The 19,935-nt window shown below is 38.6% G+C and overlaps 1 protein-coding gene across 2 annotated transcripts in view; it reads right to left on the bottom strand.

Annotated features, from left to right (window-relative positions):
• Window positions 1-19,935, bottom strand: part of CCDC146 (coiled-coil domain containing 146) — a 127,146-nt gene that overhangs the window by 7,381 nt on the left and 99,830 nt on the right. For both annotated transcript variants that reach the window (XM_081079616.1, XM_081079615.1), the window contains exons 10-15: window positions 13,491-13,586; window positions 12,727-12,897; window positions 6,380-6,468; window positions 6,126-6,290; window positions 4,626-4,850; window positions 2,851-3,079 (exon numbers count right to left, since the gene is read on the bottom strand). In XM_081079616.1, the coding sequence (XP_080935742.1) occupies window positions 2,851-3,079; window positions 4,626-4,850; window positions 6,126-6,290; window positions 6,380-6,468; window positions 12,727-12,897; window positions 13,491-13,586 (975 nt within the window). The remainder of the gene's footprint in view (window positions 1-2,850; window positions 3,080-4,625; window positions 4,851-6,125; window positions 6,291-6,379; window positions 6,469-12,726; window positions 12,898-13,490; window positions 13,587-19,935) is intronic.

Raw genomic sequence — 19,935 nt, forward strand, 5'->3', positions numbered from 1 at the left:
AATGTGTCTTTTGGAGCAAAAATTAATATAAGACCCAGTTTATATTATATTATATTATATTGTATTATATTTATTATATTATAAAGACCGGGTCTTATATTATAGTAAAATGAGACCGGTTCTTATATTAATTTTTGTTCCAAAAGATGTATTAGAGTTGATGGTCTGGCCACATCTTATTTTTAGGGAAACATGGTATGCACCTATATGTAATTAAGCATTTGTTGTATTATGATTAACAACACTTAACGTTTCCTTCTCTTAATTAGGAAATTAAATAGGAAACAAAACATGGTGCTTAGTTATTATCAAAGTGGTGCTTTGGTTAGTCATATTTCCCCATGGGCCTTTGAGGAAAAACTGTTCACTTTTTCCTTATAAAATAGTGTTCTTGTGTCCTAAAATAGTTCATGTGACTTCCAAGATCCCTAAAAGGGACCTCTTATTGCAAGCATCAGGAAAATATGACTCACAATAATCCTTGGGTTACACTGTTGGATGATTAAAAACTGTTTCAAGCAACTGAAAAATGCAAAGCATAAGAGAATTCTGAAAATGATGCAAAAATGAGAAGACTGAGAAAAACACAAAACACTGCAGCTTTTCCAGATAACAGGATATGACAGGGATCCAGCACTGCAAGGCAGGGTACAAAAATGGCTTGTCCAAAGCCCGAAATTTCACATCAAGTCCTTCAAAGTGCCCACGTGATTCGTGCTGAATAGACAAATAATTAAGTGAAGTTGAATACAAAATTCCCCATTAGTCTTACTGGTAGAACAGTAACTGGTGATAACACAAAGTCCCTAGGTCTCAATTCATATGCAGTCAGAATGGTAAAGGTTCACATCAGGTAGTCCAGTACTGCCGTTAAACGCATGATTTTTCCTCTTGGGCAAACTGAATTTATAGTTCACACCAAATAACTGGTTTGATATAATAAAATGTCATATACAGTTTTTAGCCGTGGGTTCTCTCATTCACTTTTTCAATAAGTGTAGTCCTGATTTAGATGAATTGGCTGGAACAAAAAAATATATTTTAAGAACAACTAATTATATCCATTGACTAGAAGTATTTATTTGCAATTAACACAAATAAAATGTTTACGTAGTAGAGAGTGAAGTTTTTCTGTTGTGGATTTTATTGAATTTAGTTTTTTTGTTCTGCTGGGCATCTTGATAGTTTAGTATGAGCAAAGATGGCCCTAAAACTGTGCTTTGGGAGAGCCAGGGAGAGCTAAATTATTCTGTAAAATGGAATGAGACAAGTATAAAGGGCCTGGGGGAGGTAGGTGGGGATGGTGGTGGTGGGAAAGACTGAAAGACAAGCTAGTGAAATGGAGCCAGGCTAGGATGCGTACCCTGGGGACTGTTCCTCGTTTGGAGTGGCCCTGTGGAACTTTGAAGGACGAGGCTGTCTGATATTTAACTTGAAGTGCTTTGCATTTCTGTAATGTACCCTCTTACACTGTTGCTCCAAATCTTCAGTAAAGTCACTTCACCCACGAAGGCCTTGCATGAATTGTTTTGCATAGGTGCGAGCTGAACAAGGAGCGAGCCCTGAGTCTGCACTGAATGGCACCCAAGTGGACCAGGCACTGTGTGTGCAAACTGATGTGGGGGTCCCCCAAACAAACCTCACTGGATGCCTGCGTCACAGGAATCCTGAGGGAGACCTGTGGGAGGCGTGGGGAATGTTCCAGACAATCCACCCAAGTCAGGGCTACACTTACTGAAGTGAGTGGGAGAACTTATGGCTAAAAAACAAACACTGGAATCAGAACCGTGGCATATTTGTGCAAAATGAAAGATCCTGTCATCTGCATAGCACATACACATTCAAGTGACATAAAATATGAAAGTAGATTCATCATCCAGTCCCACAAGTCCTGTGAATCCCCATGACATGATTACATTTAAAAAGCAGGACCCAAAGCTGTGTTTACAGCATGAGCTAATGAAAGCCATTTATTTGTACACCTAGAAAAAAACTAGAAGGATCTCTTCCAGATTTTTGATAATTTTAATAGTGATTATATCTTGGGGATAGAATTTTATTTTCTTCTTTAAAAATTTTGTGTTTTTCAAAACTTTATTAACTGAACGTGTCTCAATTTTGTAATCAGAAAAAAATCTGAAAGCAAACCTCACATTTTAGACAATTTGTTATAGGCTAAAATTTGTTCCTACATCAAGTCAATAGAAAAAAGTTTAAGCCACAATTTTTTACCTTAAATTTTTCTTATAGTTTCATTAAGAAAAATCTGCAATTACTACATGTGAAGAAAGTAGCTTTATTTTCTTTATTTCTTTTATTTGCTATTTCATGTTTAAACTATTTTGGCTTTATTCCACTTTTAAGAAGGCCATGTTGGAGGCCAGGTTATTAAATTACAGGGAAACTACATGGGTTAATAAGGAGTCTAATTATATGTGATTGCCAATTAATAACAAACAGCGATCTTGGCTCCACAGGGCAAAAGTATTAAAAATAAGAGAACTAGATGGTCCCCAAGGTCTTTCCAGCAAACATCAGAAGTAATTATGCTGGTAACGGTAAAATAAAGAATTTGCGCTATGAGGAAGTTGAGCTAGAGTTGAGATTTGGGAGGGTCAGCATTCCAGGGAAGGCAGAAAATGCTTCATGGGGCGGGATGGGGAGGAACAAAAAAAAGATAATCTGTTGCTCAGCTGCCTGAAGCTTAGATACCACCCTGTGACAGTGTTCCAAGGAGTTTTTAAACAAGACGTTTAACTTATGGGTTCTTACAGGTACGACCTACAAACCAATAATGGAGGAGAAAAAATCAGCAAATATCCCGGAAGTGTCTCCTGAACACTAGCCTACCTGGATCTGGAGCACTGCCAAGTCGGCATCCAGGGACTTCTTGGCTGGCAGCAGTTGCTTGGTCACATGAATCTGCCTTTGCTTCTCAGCAATCTTCAGTTTCAGAAATCGGATCTTTTCCTCCAGGACATGTATTTCAGTTTCTGCACTTAGTTTCATTTTCTCTTGGATATTTATTTTTTCATAAAAAATGCACACTTCTTCTTCCCGCTCTATCAGCTGAACACCACTATGGTCAAATTGAGAGGCAGAGGCTAAGAGGATGTTCGGGCCACAGTTTTACTAGTCATTGTGGTTCCCTCATATTTCGGTGCAAATTACACAACAACATTGCATAATTGTAGAAGAAAATCGATATACACTGGTGGTTTTCTAGTCAAACTCCACACTTTGATTTTGGGGGGACAGGAGACGGACAGTTGTTTAGTGTCTCAACTTTGAGTGAACCTGGCGGTGGGCGGGCACAGTTTCTGTGCAACTTGCCAAAGGTTTCCTGGGGTGAGAGAGAATGTCATTCCCCATGCATGAACAAAGTGACCCCGTACTCTGATTTTCTGCAGACCCCCTTTTCTTAGACTTGCCAACCAACGTCCTGTGGGAAGTACCCAGGCAGATGGCCAGGGAGTGTTTCTACAGTGATTCTGTTCAATGTGATTTGCCAGGTTCTTTTAAAGTTGACAATTTCTGATGCAAATTTCCTAAGAAACAGGCAACATTCTGTCATTTATAGTCATGCCAGGGGAAAGAGCCTTCTTTGTGAGGAGACTATAGGGAAGACACAAAGTAAGAAATGTCTAATTCCAGCCCCACAGATCTGACCAAGGCCTGGGAGTACACAACCTCAATGCTTTGTCTTGTGCCAGGAGCCAAATAAGAGGACTTTTTTCCCCCAGAGAGAACACCTGCCAGCCCTTTGAAAAATGGTTTCTTCACCACCTTGAAGTGCTTCCCACACACTGTGCATATCCGTTATCCCAGAATTCATGTGTAATTGCTTCTATCTCTTTCTCTCTCCTCTTCCCTCAAAACATGTGTACACATAGCTGTACTTGGCTAATCTTAGCTCTATATTTTGTCTCACTTGCTGTTCATTGGCTCTTCTCATGATCTCCTCGGTTCTCTTAACAATGGAAGTCAGGAGCAATGCTTTACCACCTTTTTTGTACTCTCTGGATCTAGTACCTGCACAGAACACAGCCTTACAGGCGAGGTTTGATGAAAACCAATCTGATACCAGATGAGATTACTAGAGGGCTCTGCAATCTATGTGCCAGATTTCTCAAAGTACAACTTGGGAAACCCCCTAAAGTAGTAATTGATTAATGATATAGTTGTAGCCTGGAAGAAATAAACCTTGATGAGAAAGGTCTTACTTACTTGATGAGAAAATGAACTGAGAGAGTGGCTGAATAAATATCACAATATGAACAAACCTGTAACCAAAAAAATGGATACAAGATCCAAAGACTTATTTATGTCAATTTTACTGAAGTAATTTGATGGTATCAGAGGCATCTTGAATGGTCGTCTGGAAAAGGACTTTGATCTTCAAGTGAACAACTTCCCAAACTTTACTCTTGCCTGTCTCTCTTACAAGGACAGAATTTCTTACTTTCAGGCAAAACAAACACTTACCCGCCCCCCACCCACAAGGCTAGTGAAACCTCAATGTCAAATGTCCCTCACTACCTACTGTCAAGTCTACACAGAAAAAGGGGCAATATTTCTAAACAGGATCACGGGTGCTTCGTTCTCACATTACGTTCCTGGTTTACCTTTCATTCCGACGCTGAACAGCACGTTCATATTTTTTGCGAAGCTGCACCATCTCCTCTTCAATGATTGTGATCATATGGGCAAGTCTGTCAATGTTATTTAACTGGACTTCCTTCTTCTCTCTCATTTCCTGAAGTTTTACTACGATTTTGCACACATCGTTTTGCATGCTCTCTCTAATGGTAACATTGTTGGCATGTTTCAGCATGGAATTCTGTAGCTTTCTTTAAAAATAATGAGAAATGGGTAAGATGACAATTTTCTTTAGTTTCTTTAAAAGTAATGAAGATTTCTGAAACACATGTCATATCAAAGTAGCTCCTGCTTTAGTACATCCCTTGAAATGACAATAGGAGTAGTAATAATAATCTTCATCATGTGATACTCTTCAGGAATTCCTGTAATCCCCCCAGGTCCCAGACCCCCCTCCGTATGGATTAGGACATCTTTCCTTTGTGCCCCAAGCCTCTGCTGTCCCCCTTTATCAAAGTGAGAAACTATAGTAATTCATTTACTGCTCTGTGGTCCCCAGGAGACTGTGCTCTGTTAAGGACAGAGATGGTATATCTGATAATGTCCATTGGAGCTAAGGCGGTTCCCAATTCAGTACAGCATCACAATACTGAATTAATGCATGGCCTCTATAAATGACATTTTACTTTCATGTAGGATGAGAACCTGATTAGGAAATTAGATTTTCTTTTTCATACCAATCCCTTCCCTCCCACTCTGCCCCTCTACTACTCACACACAAGAGGCAGTTTTGTAATATTTGTAATATGAAAGGAAACTGGGCAATACTGGCCACCAGATAAATTTCAGGCTGTATACACTCAGTAGATCAGGGACTAAATATAAGTGAAAGAGTCCAACAGATGTTGGCACTTGGCAAGTAATAAATTAAAAAGAAATTTTTTTGCTGGACACTTCTGAGTACTTTTACATGGATTAGCTCATTTTAGAATAAAAACTCGTATAAAATAGGGACTATTTTTAAGGGTAAGGAAAGTGAGCCTAGGGGGTAAGGTAGTTTGCCCAAGGTCACACAGCTAGTAAGTGGCAGGGCTGGGATCTGAGTCTAGAGAGCCACCTGTCTTAACCACTCTGCTGTACTGCCTCCCACACGACCATGAGATACTTCAAATCTACAACCGGGGATGCTGGTTGATAAATATGTGATTGTCCTCTAACTTTACATGCAAATTATCAAATTTGTGCTTTTCTTTCTGATTGGCTAAATGAGAATAGATAGAGCAAGCACAGTTATATATTATAGTTTTTCATTCATTTGAAAAATAGACGGCTCCCAAACAGAAGAATATGGAATCACATTCACATGCTTCAATTGTCATCAGTAAAGCCAGATGTCTGAGCAAGGGCTTTTCTAGCTTTGTAGAAGATTATTATTTTTATTTTATTTTATTATCCCTAGGGTATTTTAGAGTTCAATGAATCTGAACAGACGTCTTTGAACGGACAATAGTTTTTATAACACTTACCTTTCTTGAGTAACTGCACTATTTCTTAAAATTTCCAGTTCATTTAATGACATTTTATGCCTTTCTTTTATTTCATTTACTTGTTGGTGAGCTTTGTGAAGTAAGTTAACAAATTTGTTTCTTTCATTTCGAATAGTGTCATACAGTTTAGCAAACTCTCTGAGTCTGTGAAAATACAAGTGTTTTTGAAACTTGTGAAGTAAAGATCCGTTTCCCTGCCATCTAACTAGATAAATCATCATGTAATTCTTTACCTCCTATGAATTTCACGTTGTTTCTTCCTGTGTATCCTGATTTCAAGATCCTTTGCTTTCATCTCCTTCACAATGTTAGTATACCTTTGCTGAAATATAAAATTTATGTGTGAAATAATAATTTTTAAAAAGCCCATCACCATCAACGTATGAATACCCCCAGCTTCACCCACCTCATTCCTTATCCATTAAGGAAAATTCTATCTTGGCTGCTTGGGTTGATCAGAGGGAAGAGAGAGGGAGAGATCTGAAAATTGCCTGGCCAGCTGAACTGAATGACACTGGCCAGGGTTAATTAAGGGTTAATTAAGGAAGAGAAAGAATGAGAGATGAAGAAAGAAAAAGAGGCTGCACAAAGTGGGTTTGAGGAAAAGTTTGGTGAACTGTTGAGGGAGCCAAAGAGTGGTTCTGAGTAGCATGGTCGGCTGGGTGAGTGAGGAGATTGTGGAGGATAGATGAGGGAAGAGGAATTCTAGTAAGTTTTGGTAATGTTATGAATTGAATCCTCTGTGGTATTTTGTGGGACTGAAGCCATGATTTTGAAGTACTTTTCTATTCTTTTGTATATCGGGTGTGTTTTCCTACACAATGAAGCACCATGCTGAGATCAGCTATCAGCCATAAGTTGTTACAGATGACACATGAATATTGTAAAAGACAGCATTGCCAGTTCTAAAATCCTAAAAATATACCCCCTGCTCAGTACACCAGTTACTTTCTTCAAATATAAAGATACTGGGTCTTTCATTTAGGGTAAGAAACACGTTCAAAGGTGAAGTATTTGCTGGTAGAAACCAGAGGACGTAGTTTCTGTCATCCTTCTGTTGAGGACTGAGAGCAAAACCCACTTGGCATGAGTGACTAAAAAGAAACTATATGTCAGAGCCAAGACTGACATGTAGCAATTTGATGTCGTTCTCAGTGAGAACAGGAATCAGGACGAAACTAATATTATTTAAGTAACTACATGTGTGAAGAATTCAACAGATATAAAAATTTAGTGTCATCCACTCCCATCTTGGGGATAACAGCAGCATCGGTTTTTCCATTTGCCTTTTGTCTTATTTTAGGGATGTAGATGACGTGTGAAATAAAATGATAAGATGGACTATTGTCATCTGGAACTTACAGCTTATTGCAGCTAATGTTTAACAGATTAATTCCCAATGCTAAGAATACTTAAGGAAAACAATATGTTCCCTTTATTGATTTCCATATTTCAAGAGAAAGAATTGAGTGCTTTTATAGGAATAAGCTCATTTAATAATGAGACTTGGTTTACATAGATTAGTCACACATAGATAAAATATATTTCAATTTTTGAGATTAATTTAAAAATTGTAGAAGTCACAAAATAGATCCTTGTTCCTGGTAACAAGTTGTCCCTCTGCTCTTTCTCCCCTCAGCCACCTTGTTCTCTCAGGCTGCCTTCTCTCCTCCATTCCTCTTTGGCCACTGTCTTTCCTTTGTTAACTCTGTGAGACCCAGCTACCCCATGAACTCTATTGGGCCAACCATGCTAAGCTCTTTCAGTTTCTCAAGTGTTCTGAAGGGGGGAGAAACAATCAGTTAATGGGGAATTGGAAGCCTTAGCTGTGGGTGTGTGGGGTAGATCTTTTCCTCCGTCTTCTCTGCAAAATCTTTATTTAACCTCACTGCTCAATAATGCTTTGATACGAGTCCTTTCTGGAGAACAAGAAGAGATGCGACGCCATGTAAATACATGCTCAGAATTAGAACACAGGCTGCACTTAGAAATACCTGGGCCACATGGTGAATTCAGGGCCACATGGTGAATTCAGGTTTTCCAGTTTAGTGATATGTCATATCATAATCATTTTTTAAAGATTTTTATTAAAATATAGCTAACGTACAATATTAGTTTCAGGTATACACAATAGTTATTCAACATTTATATACCTAAAGAAGTGATCACCATTAGTCCAGCAACCATCTGACACTGTACCACTCTATACAATATTGTTGACTATATTCCTCATGTACATTACATCCCCATGACTTGTTTTATACCTGGAAATTTGGACCTCTTTTTCCCCTTAACCTTTCCCTCCCTTTTTTACTTTTCAATTACAGTTGACATTCAATGTTATTTTATATTAATTTCAGGTGTACAGCATAGTGGTTAGACATTTATATAATTTATGCAGTGATTTCCCTGACTAGTCTAGTACCCACCTGGCACTATACATAGTTATTACCACATTATTGACTATATTCCCTGCGCTTTACTTTACATTCCCATGACTATTTTGTAACTACCAATCTGTACCTCTGAATGCCTTCACCTTTTTCTCCTCGTCCCCAAGGATGCCCCTTCCCATCTATCATCCCAATAAATCTAGTACCCATCTGACACCATACATAGATATTACAATATTATTGACCATATTCCTTATTCTATACCCTACATCCCCCTGACTACTTTGCAACAACCAATTTGTACTTAATACCTTCCCCCTTTTCATCCAAACCCTCCAACCCCTCTCTCATCTGGCAACCATCAAAATGTTCTCTGTATCTATGAGTTCATTTGTTTTTGTTTGTTTCTTTTATTCTTTAGATTCCACATATAAGCAAAATCACATTGCATCTGTCTTTTGCTGTCTGATACTTCACTCAACATAATACCCTCCAGGTCCATCCATTTCATAGCAGATGGCAAGAACCCATTCCCTTCTATGGCTGAGCAATATTCCTCTGTATCCATCATCCATTGATAGACACCCAGGCTGCCTCCACATCTTGGCCATTGCAAACAATGCTGTAATGAAGATATGGATGCACATGTCCCCTTGAAGTAGTATTTTGGGGTTCTTTGGATAATTACCCAGAAGTCCTTCTTTGTTAGTTGTTATAGCTTTTGTTTTAAAGTCTATTTTGTCTGGTATAAGTATTGCTACCATAGCTTCTTTTTTACATTTCTAGTTTCATGAACTATCTTTTTCCCATCCCTTTACTTTCAGTCTGTGTATCTTTTGATCTGAAGTAAATCTCTTGTAGGCAGCTTATGTAAGTGTCTTTTTTCCATATCCATTCAGTCCCCCATCTTTCGATTAGAGAATTTTATCCATTTACATTGAAAGTAATTGTTGATAAATATGTAGTTATTACCATTTTATTTTTCACATTTGTGATCGTTTTTCTTTTTTTGGTCTTAAAGAAGTCCCTCTAACATTCCTTGTAATACTTGTTTAGTGGTAACTTCTTTAGCTTTTTCTTGTTTGAAAAGGTCTTATCTGTCCTTCAATTCTAAATGATTTCTTTGCTGGGTAGAGTACTCTTGGTTGTAGGTCCTTACTTTTCATCACTTTGAAGATTTCCTGCCAATCCCTTCTGGCCTGCAAAGCTTCTGTTGAGAAATAAGCTCACAGTCTTATGGGAGCTCCCTTGTAGGTAACTAACTGATTTTCTCTTGCTGCTTTTAAGATTCTCTCTTTATCTTTAAACTTTGTCATTTTAATTATGATGCATCTTGGTGTGGGCCTCTTTGGATTCATCTTGTTTGGGACTCGCTGTGCTATCTGGGCTTGTATATCTATTTCCTTCGCCAGGTTAGGGAAGTTTTCAGTCATTATTTCTTCAAATAGGTTTTCAATTCCTTGTGCTCTCTCTTCTCCTTCTGTTACCCATATGATGTGAATTTTAGTACACTTGATGTTGCCCCAGAGGCCCCTTAAACTCTCATCATTTTTTTAAAAATTCCTTTTTCTTTTTGCTGTTCTGATTGGGTGTTTTCTGCTACTTATCTCCTAAATCGCTGATTCGATCCTTTGCTTCACCTAATCTGCTGTTGATTCCCTCTAATGTAGTCTTCATTTCAGTTATAATAGTCTTTATTTCTGACTGGTTCTTTCTTCTGTTTTCTATCTCCATTTTTATAATTCCTATCTCTTGTTAAAGTTCTCCCTGAGATTACTGAACATCCTTATAACCAGTGTTTGGAACTCTGTGTCTGGTAGATTGCTTGTCTCCATTTTGTTTAGTTGTTTTTCTGAAGTTTTGTTCTGTTTTTAAATTTGTGAAATGTTTCTTTGTCTCTCCTTTTGGCTACCTCCCTGTGTTTGTTTCTATGTAGGGCTGCTATACCTCCAGTATTAGGAGAGTGGTCTTATGTAGTAGGTGTCCTGTGGGGCCCAGTGGTGCAGTCTACCTGATCACCAGAGCTGGGTCCTCCAGGTGTGTCCCTTGTGTGGGTTGTGTGTGCCCTCCTTTTGTGGTTGAGCCTTGATTGCTGTTGGCACACCAATGGGAGGGACTGACCTTTGGGCTGATTGGTTATGAACAGTGGCTGTGACTACAATGGAGGAGCTGTTTTTAAGGGGCTGACCCTACAGAGCAGGGTTTACTTTAGTGCGGCTCTGGTGCCTGCCCACACCCTTTGGATGTGTCATCTTTGGAGGTGGCTGCCTGATGCTCTGGCCTAGTCTGAAGCTGGCCACTAGGCCTGCCAGCCCTGGGGTCTCCTGGGAGGGGACCCACTCACTGCAGAGTAAATTCAGCCACAGTCTGTGCCCTGCCCGGGGCCACTTGGCATGATCCACAAAGCAATCCAGAGACGGCTGCTGCCTGTGCTGCGCTTGGATGTGCCCTGAGAGTCCAAGCCGTGAACCAAAGTTGGCTGTCACCAGTGACAGGCTTAGGGCTGTTCATCCAGAGGTGTGGGACATGATGAAGCCAGATGCTGTTTGTTTTGGGTTTTGTGAACCTTTGAGAAATTTTAGGAATGTCTGCAGCATGAGCCAAGGTAGGTCGTTTATATGGAAAAGCCACTGGAAGTGGCTTGGATGTACCCAAAAGATCTGTAGGGTGGGTCTCTGTGAATCACGAGGGCAGGGCAGAGGAAAGGTGATAGCCAGTTTGATGGAGCCTCAGATGTGGCTTCTGCCTGCGTCTGCATGCAGGGAGGGGGAGGGCTCAATAGATAAACGATGGCTTCTATCAGCTCCTTCATTTAGAAGAAAGGTGTCCCTCCAGCCCTTACCCTGATGCTAAGGAACTCAGCTCCTCCTGGTATGTCCCAGGTGCTTTTCAAGCTGCTGCTCCAGCATGGGAGCTCCGAGTGAGCAAGTCCGTCAGCCAGCAAGTCAGTGCATGGGCCCTTTAAGAGGAATGCCTGGGAGTGTACCTGCCCTCCATCTCACTCAGCCACAATCTCTGCTGGTTTTCATGGTCAGAATTTATGGGGACTTCTCCCCCCGGCACTGAGACGCTGGACTGGGACCCCTAACTCCTGGGGAGGTGAGTTCCACAGCTCACTGTGGATATCCCTCCCAGTTTTTAATGGTCACACATGGGTGTAGGACCAGCCGGTTTCACGTCTCTGCCCCTCCCCCGAGTCTTAAGGTAGCTTCTTTTGTCTGTCTGTAGTTGTAGGGCTTCAGTTCAGCTAGACTTTAGGTGATTCTCAGTGATGGTTGTTCTGTAGTTTAGTTGTAATTGATGTGGTCATGAGAAGAGATGAGCACTATGTTTACCTACTCTGCCATCTTGATCGGAAACCCCCCATATCATATTTATTTTTAACAGGGAACCTCTGGTTCTGATATTGGAGTTTCAGCTGGCATGGCAGGAGGGTTGTTTTTGCTGTAGGTTTCACTGTTGCTGTGGTTTGGCAATGTCACTCTGGGTCAGCTCTGGTGCTTTGTGGGGAGCTCAGCAAAGTCATGGAGTGAAGCAGTAACTAAAGGTATGCTAGCATTGGTTTAAATGATGCTGGCTTGATGGACTTGGGAGGGAGAGTGGCCTAATGCTACCACTCTTGAGTTGTTCCTAGGCAAATTATAGTTGGATGGGAGATTGTGTTTCCCCGAAAATAAGACCTAACTGGAAAATAAGCCTTAGCATGACTTTTTAATAAGACATCCCTTGAAAATAAGCCCTACCATGTTTCCCCGAAAATATGACTGGGTCTTATATTAAGTTTTGCTCCAAAACATGCATTAGGGCTTATTTTCAGGGGATGTCTTATTAAAAATCATGCTAGGGCTTCTTTTCTGGTTAGTTCTTATTTTGGAGGGAACATGGTGTGTGTCCTGTGTAGCTGTCAGCTATGCCCACCACCTTATTCTTACTGAAATTGTTATCTGTTCAAATCCTTTGCTCATAGTGATTGATCTAGCTGTTTCTCTCTCTAGACCTTTGACTATTGCTAATTGAATCCTGGGACTATTTGTCAGTGCATAATTGAGTCTTGTTTTGAGAAGCTGTATAGTCACTGGAACTTGAAGGAGACTTAACAACTGTAGCTTTCTAAAGAATATTGTGTCAAAATGAGGCTACACTGAACTATTGTAGTAATTAATAGATGGTTACAAAAATGCAGTTACCTGAGCTTTCAGGAAATCCTTGGATTTTTGCTCTTTCTCAATAATTTTGACTTGAGCCATACGGAAAAGGCTGAATACCAGCTCTCTCATGGTTTCTTGCTCCTTTAAAAGCTTGTTTTCTTCTGCAATCTGCTGTTCTACTAATTTAGACTCAGCTTCTGATAGGAGTTTCTTTTGAAAAACAGAACATATCATAATTTATTTGTTTGGAGGAATACACTAAGGCCAGTATCTGAGACTATTTTTTCATTTCCATTGTCGAACTTATTTTGTTAAAACAAAAAGTAACTGTACTATCTTAGCTCCAAGTATTTTCTTTATCTTATAAAAGAATGTGCAAATATGATAATGTGACATAATTTTTTGTTATTCAGACTGCATTTTCAAGTAACTTTAAGAAAAAGAAGAGACATAAAAGCATGTTTTAAAATACTTTGACAGTAGCTTGAATAAAAAAAATTTGAAAATTTAAATTAGACATTGGTGAAATATATGATTTATTGTTTATTATTAATATAATCAGTAGCTCCTTTATTTCAAAGTCTCATGAATTTGTATAACTTTGCTGGTTCAAACACATTTTTCCCAAATTTAATGTGAGTTTGGAGTGGATTTTAAGATGAAGAAAGAGACCTACATTAAATAGGGGCAGACTTTCTTTGATGACTCTCTAATTGGTGAGGTTTCAAGGAGCACTGTTAGAAACCCAACAATTTCATATTAATCATTCTTAGATAGAAGCTTAAATGAGAGTTGATATTAACCTGTTGGGTCAAATTCCTTTTAGCTACTTCAACTTCCTTGTGGAGTTCTCTCCTTCTCTCAGATAATGTAGAATCATCTTTAGGGATAGCTTCAATCTGGAAATGAAAGTTGAAAACAAGAAAGACATATTCGAGGTCATGTAGTGAACTTCATGTACCTTTTGAAAATGGTGGGCAAATTATGACTCTCAATCTTACAGAAACTGCCTATTTTGCTGAATATTCTTTGTAAAGCCATGGAAAACTAAAATATAAAGACCTGCCAAAAATCTATAATGTGCTAACTGCGAATATTCTATTTCTCATTCATTTGGAAATAAAATAAATCTTACTACTAATAGCTGATAACATTTATAGAGCATTGACTATGTGTTAGGCAAAGTTCTAAGTGCTCATATGTATGGTCTTATTTAATCCTCACAATAAGCTCGTAAGGTAGGTAATATTATTATCTCCAGTTGTATAGATGAGCAGAACAATGTACAAAAATATTTAAGCGACTTGCCTCGATAGTGTAGGTACAGACCCAGGTGGTTAGACTTAGAGCCCGGATCCTAACACTGTAAATATTTTACTGCCTCTCTAACTCATCACTCAACAGTTTGGAAACATGCATATTCAAATTATATGTATTATACTTGTACATTGTGAATTCATTTATGAAATCCTATAGCTTAAAGAAAAAAATAGGAGCTATTTATTTATAACAGTGAGAATAGTTGGCTACTCTTATGTAGTAGTTTGATGAGTAGCTGGAAAGTTCTTACACAAAAGAAAACCGTCTATACTTTTTTTGTTGATACCAGAAATTCCACCATCACATTTCTATTGTATTGGCTTGTGCTCTGTCCTCTGTTAAAGTACTTCACAGTGAGGCAACATCTCATTCCATCAGTCTTTGCTGCCTTTTTTTTTGGCATGAACTTGTCAGATTCTTTATGATGGAGAAGAGAGAAGAGAGGAGGACACATGGCAGCTGCTGGGGAAATACCACCCAAAGATACAGGAAGGGTTATTGTGGGGTGCTGACAGCATACTTAGAGCAGGTTTAGAGTTGGGCCTTTATCCTAAAAGCACATGACTCCGATTTGAGTGGTTTGTCTCCTACTGTGACAGCACACACTTGTAGGCACCAAGGTAGAATACTGGCTAAAGTTTGTCCCCAGAAGGGAAGATCATACTGTTTAGCAATTTAAAGGTCATCTAACAGGATCCTTCTGAGGTTCATGCTGCCTTTTTAAACTAGCTAACGGGTGTCTTTGGAGGTCCCCACATTCACAAACCATCTCTACTCTCAGACGCCTGAGGACGTACTGCTGTGCAGTCTCCCCTACTGACATGGGAGACATAGCTGCTGACATGCACACACTGCACTTAGACATGGTCCTGTGAAATCCAGGTAACAATATGCAGAACTTGTGTTTTGAGGATCAGATAACTGCTATAGCAGGTCAGAAAACGGAGACCTCAACGTGAACTTGAATAATCAGGGGCGATTTCATGGAAGGGTTAAGACGTCAGCAAGGAAGAGTTCGATTTCTTCTTCTGGAAGGTGGAGTTAATTCTCCTGGGACAGAGGGAGTCCAGCAGGCTTCCCAGTCCCCCCTGTCTGATTCTCTGCCACGGGGACCCAGGAGTGAGCTGCTCCAAAAGCTTTGCTCCCAAATGGAAGCAAGTCAGTACATGAACCGCTGGGACCAGGGACGCTAATAGGCTTTTGTAGAAGATATGATGGAACACACTCACCGGCTACTCTGTCAACTAAAAACTCCCCGCGAATTTTCCTGGTTTCAGGACTCAGACGTTTAGTTATTTCCAATGTTTGAAGTCATAATAATACTGCAATGAATTGTATTGTTTTAACTTGGGCTAACTGCTTTTCTTACAACTTTCTCATTTCTACATAAATCCAATCCTCTAGTTTCAGGGAGGAATGAAGTATTATTAGCTACTGTATGCCTTTTGCTCTCTGCCCTTCCCCACTTGTGTATGACCTTATGCCTAAAGGTGGAATTGCCACCTGTGAACTTGAAGAAAAAATATACACATTAAGTGTGACAGAAAAAGGAGCTAAGAGGACCCTGGACTTTTCAGTCTATGAAATTACCCGCTGGGCCTACCTCTGGACTTTTTATTATGTGAATAAAACAACCCTCTATGTAGTTAAGCCACTGTAATAGAGTTCCTATTACTTCTTGCAGTCAAATTGCAAACCTAATTCATTCTAGTTATAGTCCAGCTACATTCTAATACTGGAGACTTGAGATATTTACCATTATATTTGATTTCAAAATTGCATGTATCAACAGGTTTTGTAAGCTTATTTATTTTAGTTCTTGGTTTTGTTTTTTATAAAGTACCATTCCATACTTAGAAAAAAAATGTGTTTATTATAACCAAACAATTAAAAAGTGTGCAAAGTAAGAAGTTAAACATCTCGCTTCCCACCTCTACTTCAAATGCTACTTCCCAGGAGTCACTGTTAATAGTTTGGTGTCTGTTCTTTGTGACATTGTCAACACATGAACAAGCATCAGTAACTTTCATAAAAGTTAAGGAATTAGACATCCCAATTATTTGACATCAGTGAACCTCAGTTTCTTTAAGGCTTTGATATTTTTTCTGAACTATTTCAAACTCTCATGAGGCTTGCGGCTTGAATTTCTGGGACACTCTCTATGATGAAAGGCCACAGGAAAATCAAACAACTGTCTCTAGGGGAAAATAAATTCTGAAAAGTAGCCAGAGCTTTTCATGCTTACCTTTTATCTTTTTCTTTTTTGGATTGTATGCAAGTCTGAAAAATGTTCATGCAGGTTGGGAGTAACTGGCCTGACCCACTCTTATTTTCAAGTATTGCCAACCACTGAAGGACTGTGGTCAGGCTAATTATGTGTCATAAGGTCAAAGAGGAAGTTAGTCTCTCACTGAAACCGTACGAGAACAAAAACAGATTTTTCTTGAAATCAATGATGGAAGAGTATTTTAATACATTTTCATTTTGGTAGATGAGGGCTATGTTATGAACTTAATAGCCAGAAGTGTCCTAATGTAAGTAGCATTTATTTATTAAAATCTGAGCAACTTGTGAGCATTTTATTACAATCTCTGCCTTGAATGGTCAAGAGCTGTTCCTGTTATATTTGTGTTCAGCTAGATCAACCTATAATGGCAAACCTCCTCATCAGAAACAGCATCCAATTAGTGGAGTAGTAGCCCACTCTTAAATATTATCAGACAGATAAGGAACACCAGATATTTGAGGAAAGTTTCTAATAAGAAAGAGACATAAACAAACACACAAATAAAACCCCCCAAAACAGGAAAATGTAATTTGCAGAAAATAAAGTCTATGCAGAGAGAGGAAAAAATTTAAAAAACTATCATTAATACCCTCGGTGAAAGAAGAAAAGATATGAAGTAAGAATAAAGACACTATAAAAAAGAAACATTTGGAGAAAAAAAGAGCTTATAGAAATTTAAAATATGGTAGCAGAATAAATGATTAAATAGGATTGGAAGGAAAAGTTGAGAAAATCTCCCTTGTAGCAAGTCCAAAAGACAAAGAAATGGAAAGTAAGAGAAAAAAACCAAGGAAATTGAAAGACTGTTTTAAAAGATCCAACATCTGGTTCGTGGGAATCCGAGAAAGAAAGTGGACAAAATTGAAGAAACTTCGACACAGAGTCTTAGAACTGAAGGACATACGTTTCAATATACAAAGAGCCTACTAAGTGTCCAGCACAATGGATAAAAATAGAAGACCCACAAGTAGGAACATCACTGTGACATTTAAAAATTCTGGAGGCAAGTAAAAAATCCTACAAGTTTCCAGCACAAATAAAACCAAACTGGCTTTAAACAAAAGGTCAAGCATCAGAATGACACCAAGTTTCTTGATAGTGACTCCAGAAGCTAAGAGACAATTGATCAATGCCTTCATTATGAGGGAAGATGATTTCCAACCTAAAATTACATATCTGGTTAAATTATTATCTGTGAGATTAGTGTGAAGTTAAAATATTTTCTGACATGCAAGGCGTTCTGACATGCATTTTCTGCCACACAAGATCTTTACAAATTACTTTCCATTCACCTTTTCTCAGGAAGTTACTGGAATTCATGCTCTTCCTACAAAAGGAGAGTCAGCCAAAGAGAAGAGATTCATGAAATAGGAGATCCAACATAAGAGGGGTGAAGGGAGTCACCAAGATAATGGAGAAAGGCTCCTAAGATAAAGGCTGGGGAGAACAAATAGAGGAGTGAGAACAGCTTGTAACAGATCAGAAAGCTGAGGAAGAGAAAAGCAGCCCCTGACATCCAGGAACTGACCTAGCACTTAAAGCTAGGCCTTGGTGTTCTCCTGTTGCACACAAACAATTTCGCAGAAAATCACCACCAGACAAGACCATTCTATGATCACAGACAAAAACAAGACTATGCTGTATTTGTGTTTCACCACAGACAAAAACATGAGCATTGTCCAATCCACAAAATATCATATATTCTCATCTCACAGTCTTCTTCACCTATTACAGCTTTTAGTTTCAATCTAGTCTTTTCTTTTTCCAGCTGAGATTTATTAAGATACTCAACCATAGAATTACTTTCACTTTCTGACAACATCCAAGTCCATGGCAATGCCCCTTTTCCTTAAATCATATAACACAAGTCCAAATCCTGTAAGTCCTTTCTAATGAGATGCACTCCCATTTCCCATGGTGTGTGTTCACCGTCACTGCAATGAGTATTAAACTCAGCTCATTCAGTTACAGATGTTTTCCTAGTGGTCTTTGGTTACAGGTTATTGACAAGTCTCAGAAGTGATTTGTTTTTTTTTAAATTAAGGTTTATTGGGGTGACAATTGTTAGTAAAGTTACATAGGTTTCAGGTGTACAATTCTGTAATACATCATCTATATATCACATTGTGTGTTCACCACCCATAGTCAGTTCTCCTTCCATCACCATATATTTGATCCCCTTACCCTCATCTACCATGCCCTTCCCACTTACCCTTTGGTAACCACTAAACTATTGTCTGTGTCTATATTTTGTTTCTTCATTTGTTTGTCTTTTTCTTTTGTTGTTTTCAGTTTTATATACCATATATCAGTGAAATCATATGGTTCTTGACTTTTTCTGTCTGACTTATTATCCTTAGCACAATAATCTCAAGATCCATCCATGTTGTCACTTCTTCAAGAAGATTAAATGAATAGACTCCCAAACAGGTTTTAACATATTGAGAGGGATTTTTTACACTTTGTGGATAGTTTGGGGTTGAACTAATAATAAGTACACAGAAAACTACAAATGAAAAACAACAGGTTGTTTATAAATTCCTGGGAACACAAAATTTTATAAAGAAGAATAAAATAATTATCTAATATTATGTGACTCAAGTGTGAATAACCTTTCTATATTCATAATAATGTAAATATCAGATTTTGAACTAGCCAAAATCATGACATGAGGCTATGGAGGGACAAGACATATGTGTGTTGAACAGGGGTAGAAAGAAGCTTAATCCTCATCCTTTATGGTGAGAAGTAAGAAAAAAATCAGGTCTAAAACTGAAAAACCAAGAAGTAGCATTATAAGCATATTCCTTAGAGTATGACGATATACCACAAGAATGAGCTAAACGAATAAGGCTTGATTAGGAGTAGGAAATATGTAATGTATTTGCTGTGATCTGTCTTTCCATACCAGAGGCAGACATCACCAATCAACCACAGAGCTGATAAGCCAAGCTGAGCCTCACAATCCCGTTGCAACGTGGTCACTACAAGTAGCTACCACCAACTGAATGGAGCTGGTGCTTGAGATAAAACCTTTTTGCCTTCCTTAGACCATATGATTTCTCTCAGAATCATACATTCTATGATTATGTAAAATAAGGAACACTAAACGTCTTGAGCAAGTGAGTAACACATGAAAATGTCATGTAAGAATGTTAATTTGATAGCAAAATGGAAGACAGGACAGAATGAAAAGAACAAAGAGAGAACAGTGGTTAGGCAGGTGTGGTCATTCAGATGATGAAGAGTGGGTACTGACAGACATTTCTGAGGTTAATTAATCAGCAGGGCCTGATGGTACAATCGTCTCCATAGGAATGAAATAGCCAGATTCACAGTCTTATCCTAACTGTAAAATTTTCTTTAGCCTTTGAAAAAGTTCATATGGATAAGTAAGGAAAGCAACATTTACTTCTTGGTACCATCTTCTTGGTACTACACACTTTCACATTTGTAATTATTTTTATTCCTTGCAAAGTCCCAGTTGAAAGACTTGGAAATGACTAACATCAGAGTTCAGTGGATCTAGGATTTAAGCCTGAATCTACCGGATGCAAAGCTGATACTCTCTTCAAATAGAATGTTGTCACAATGGTCTTGCACACTGGAAATCAGTCAGTTATAGGGAAAAATGCAGACTC

This window comes from Rhinolophus hipposideros (assembly GCF_964194185.1).
Source record: "Rhinolophus hipposideros genome assembly, chromosome: 18".
Lineage (NCBI taxonomy): Eukaryota > Metazoa > Chordata > Mammalia > Chiroptera > Rhinolophidae > Rhinolophus > Rhinolophus hipposideros.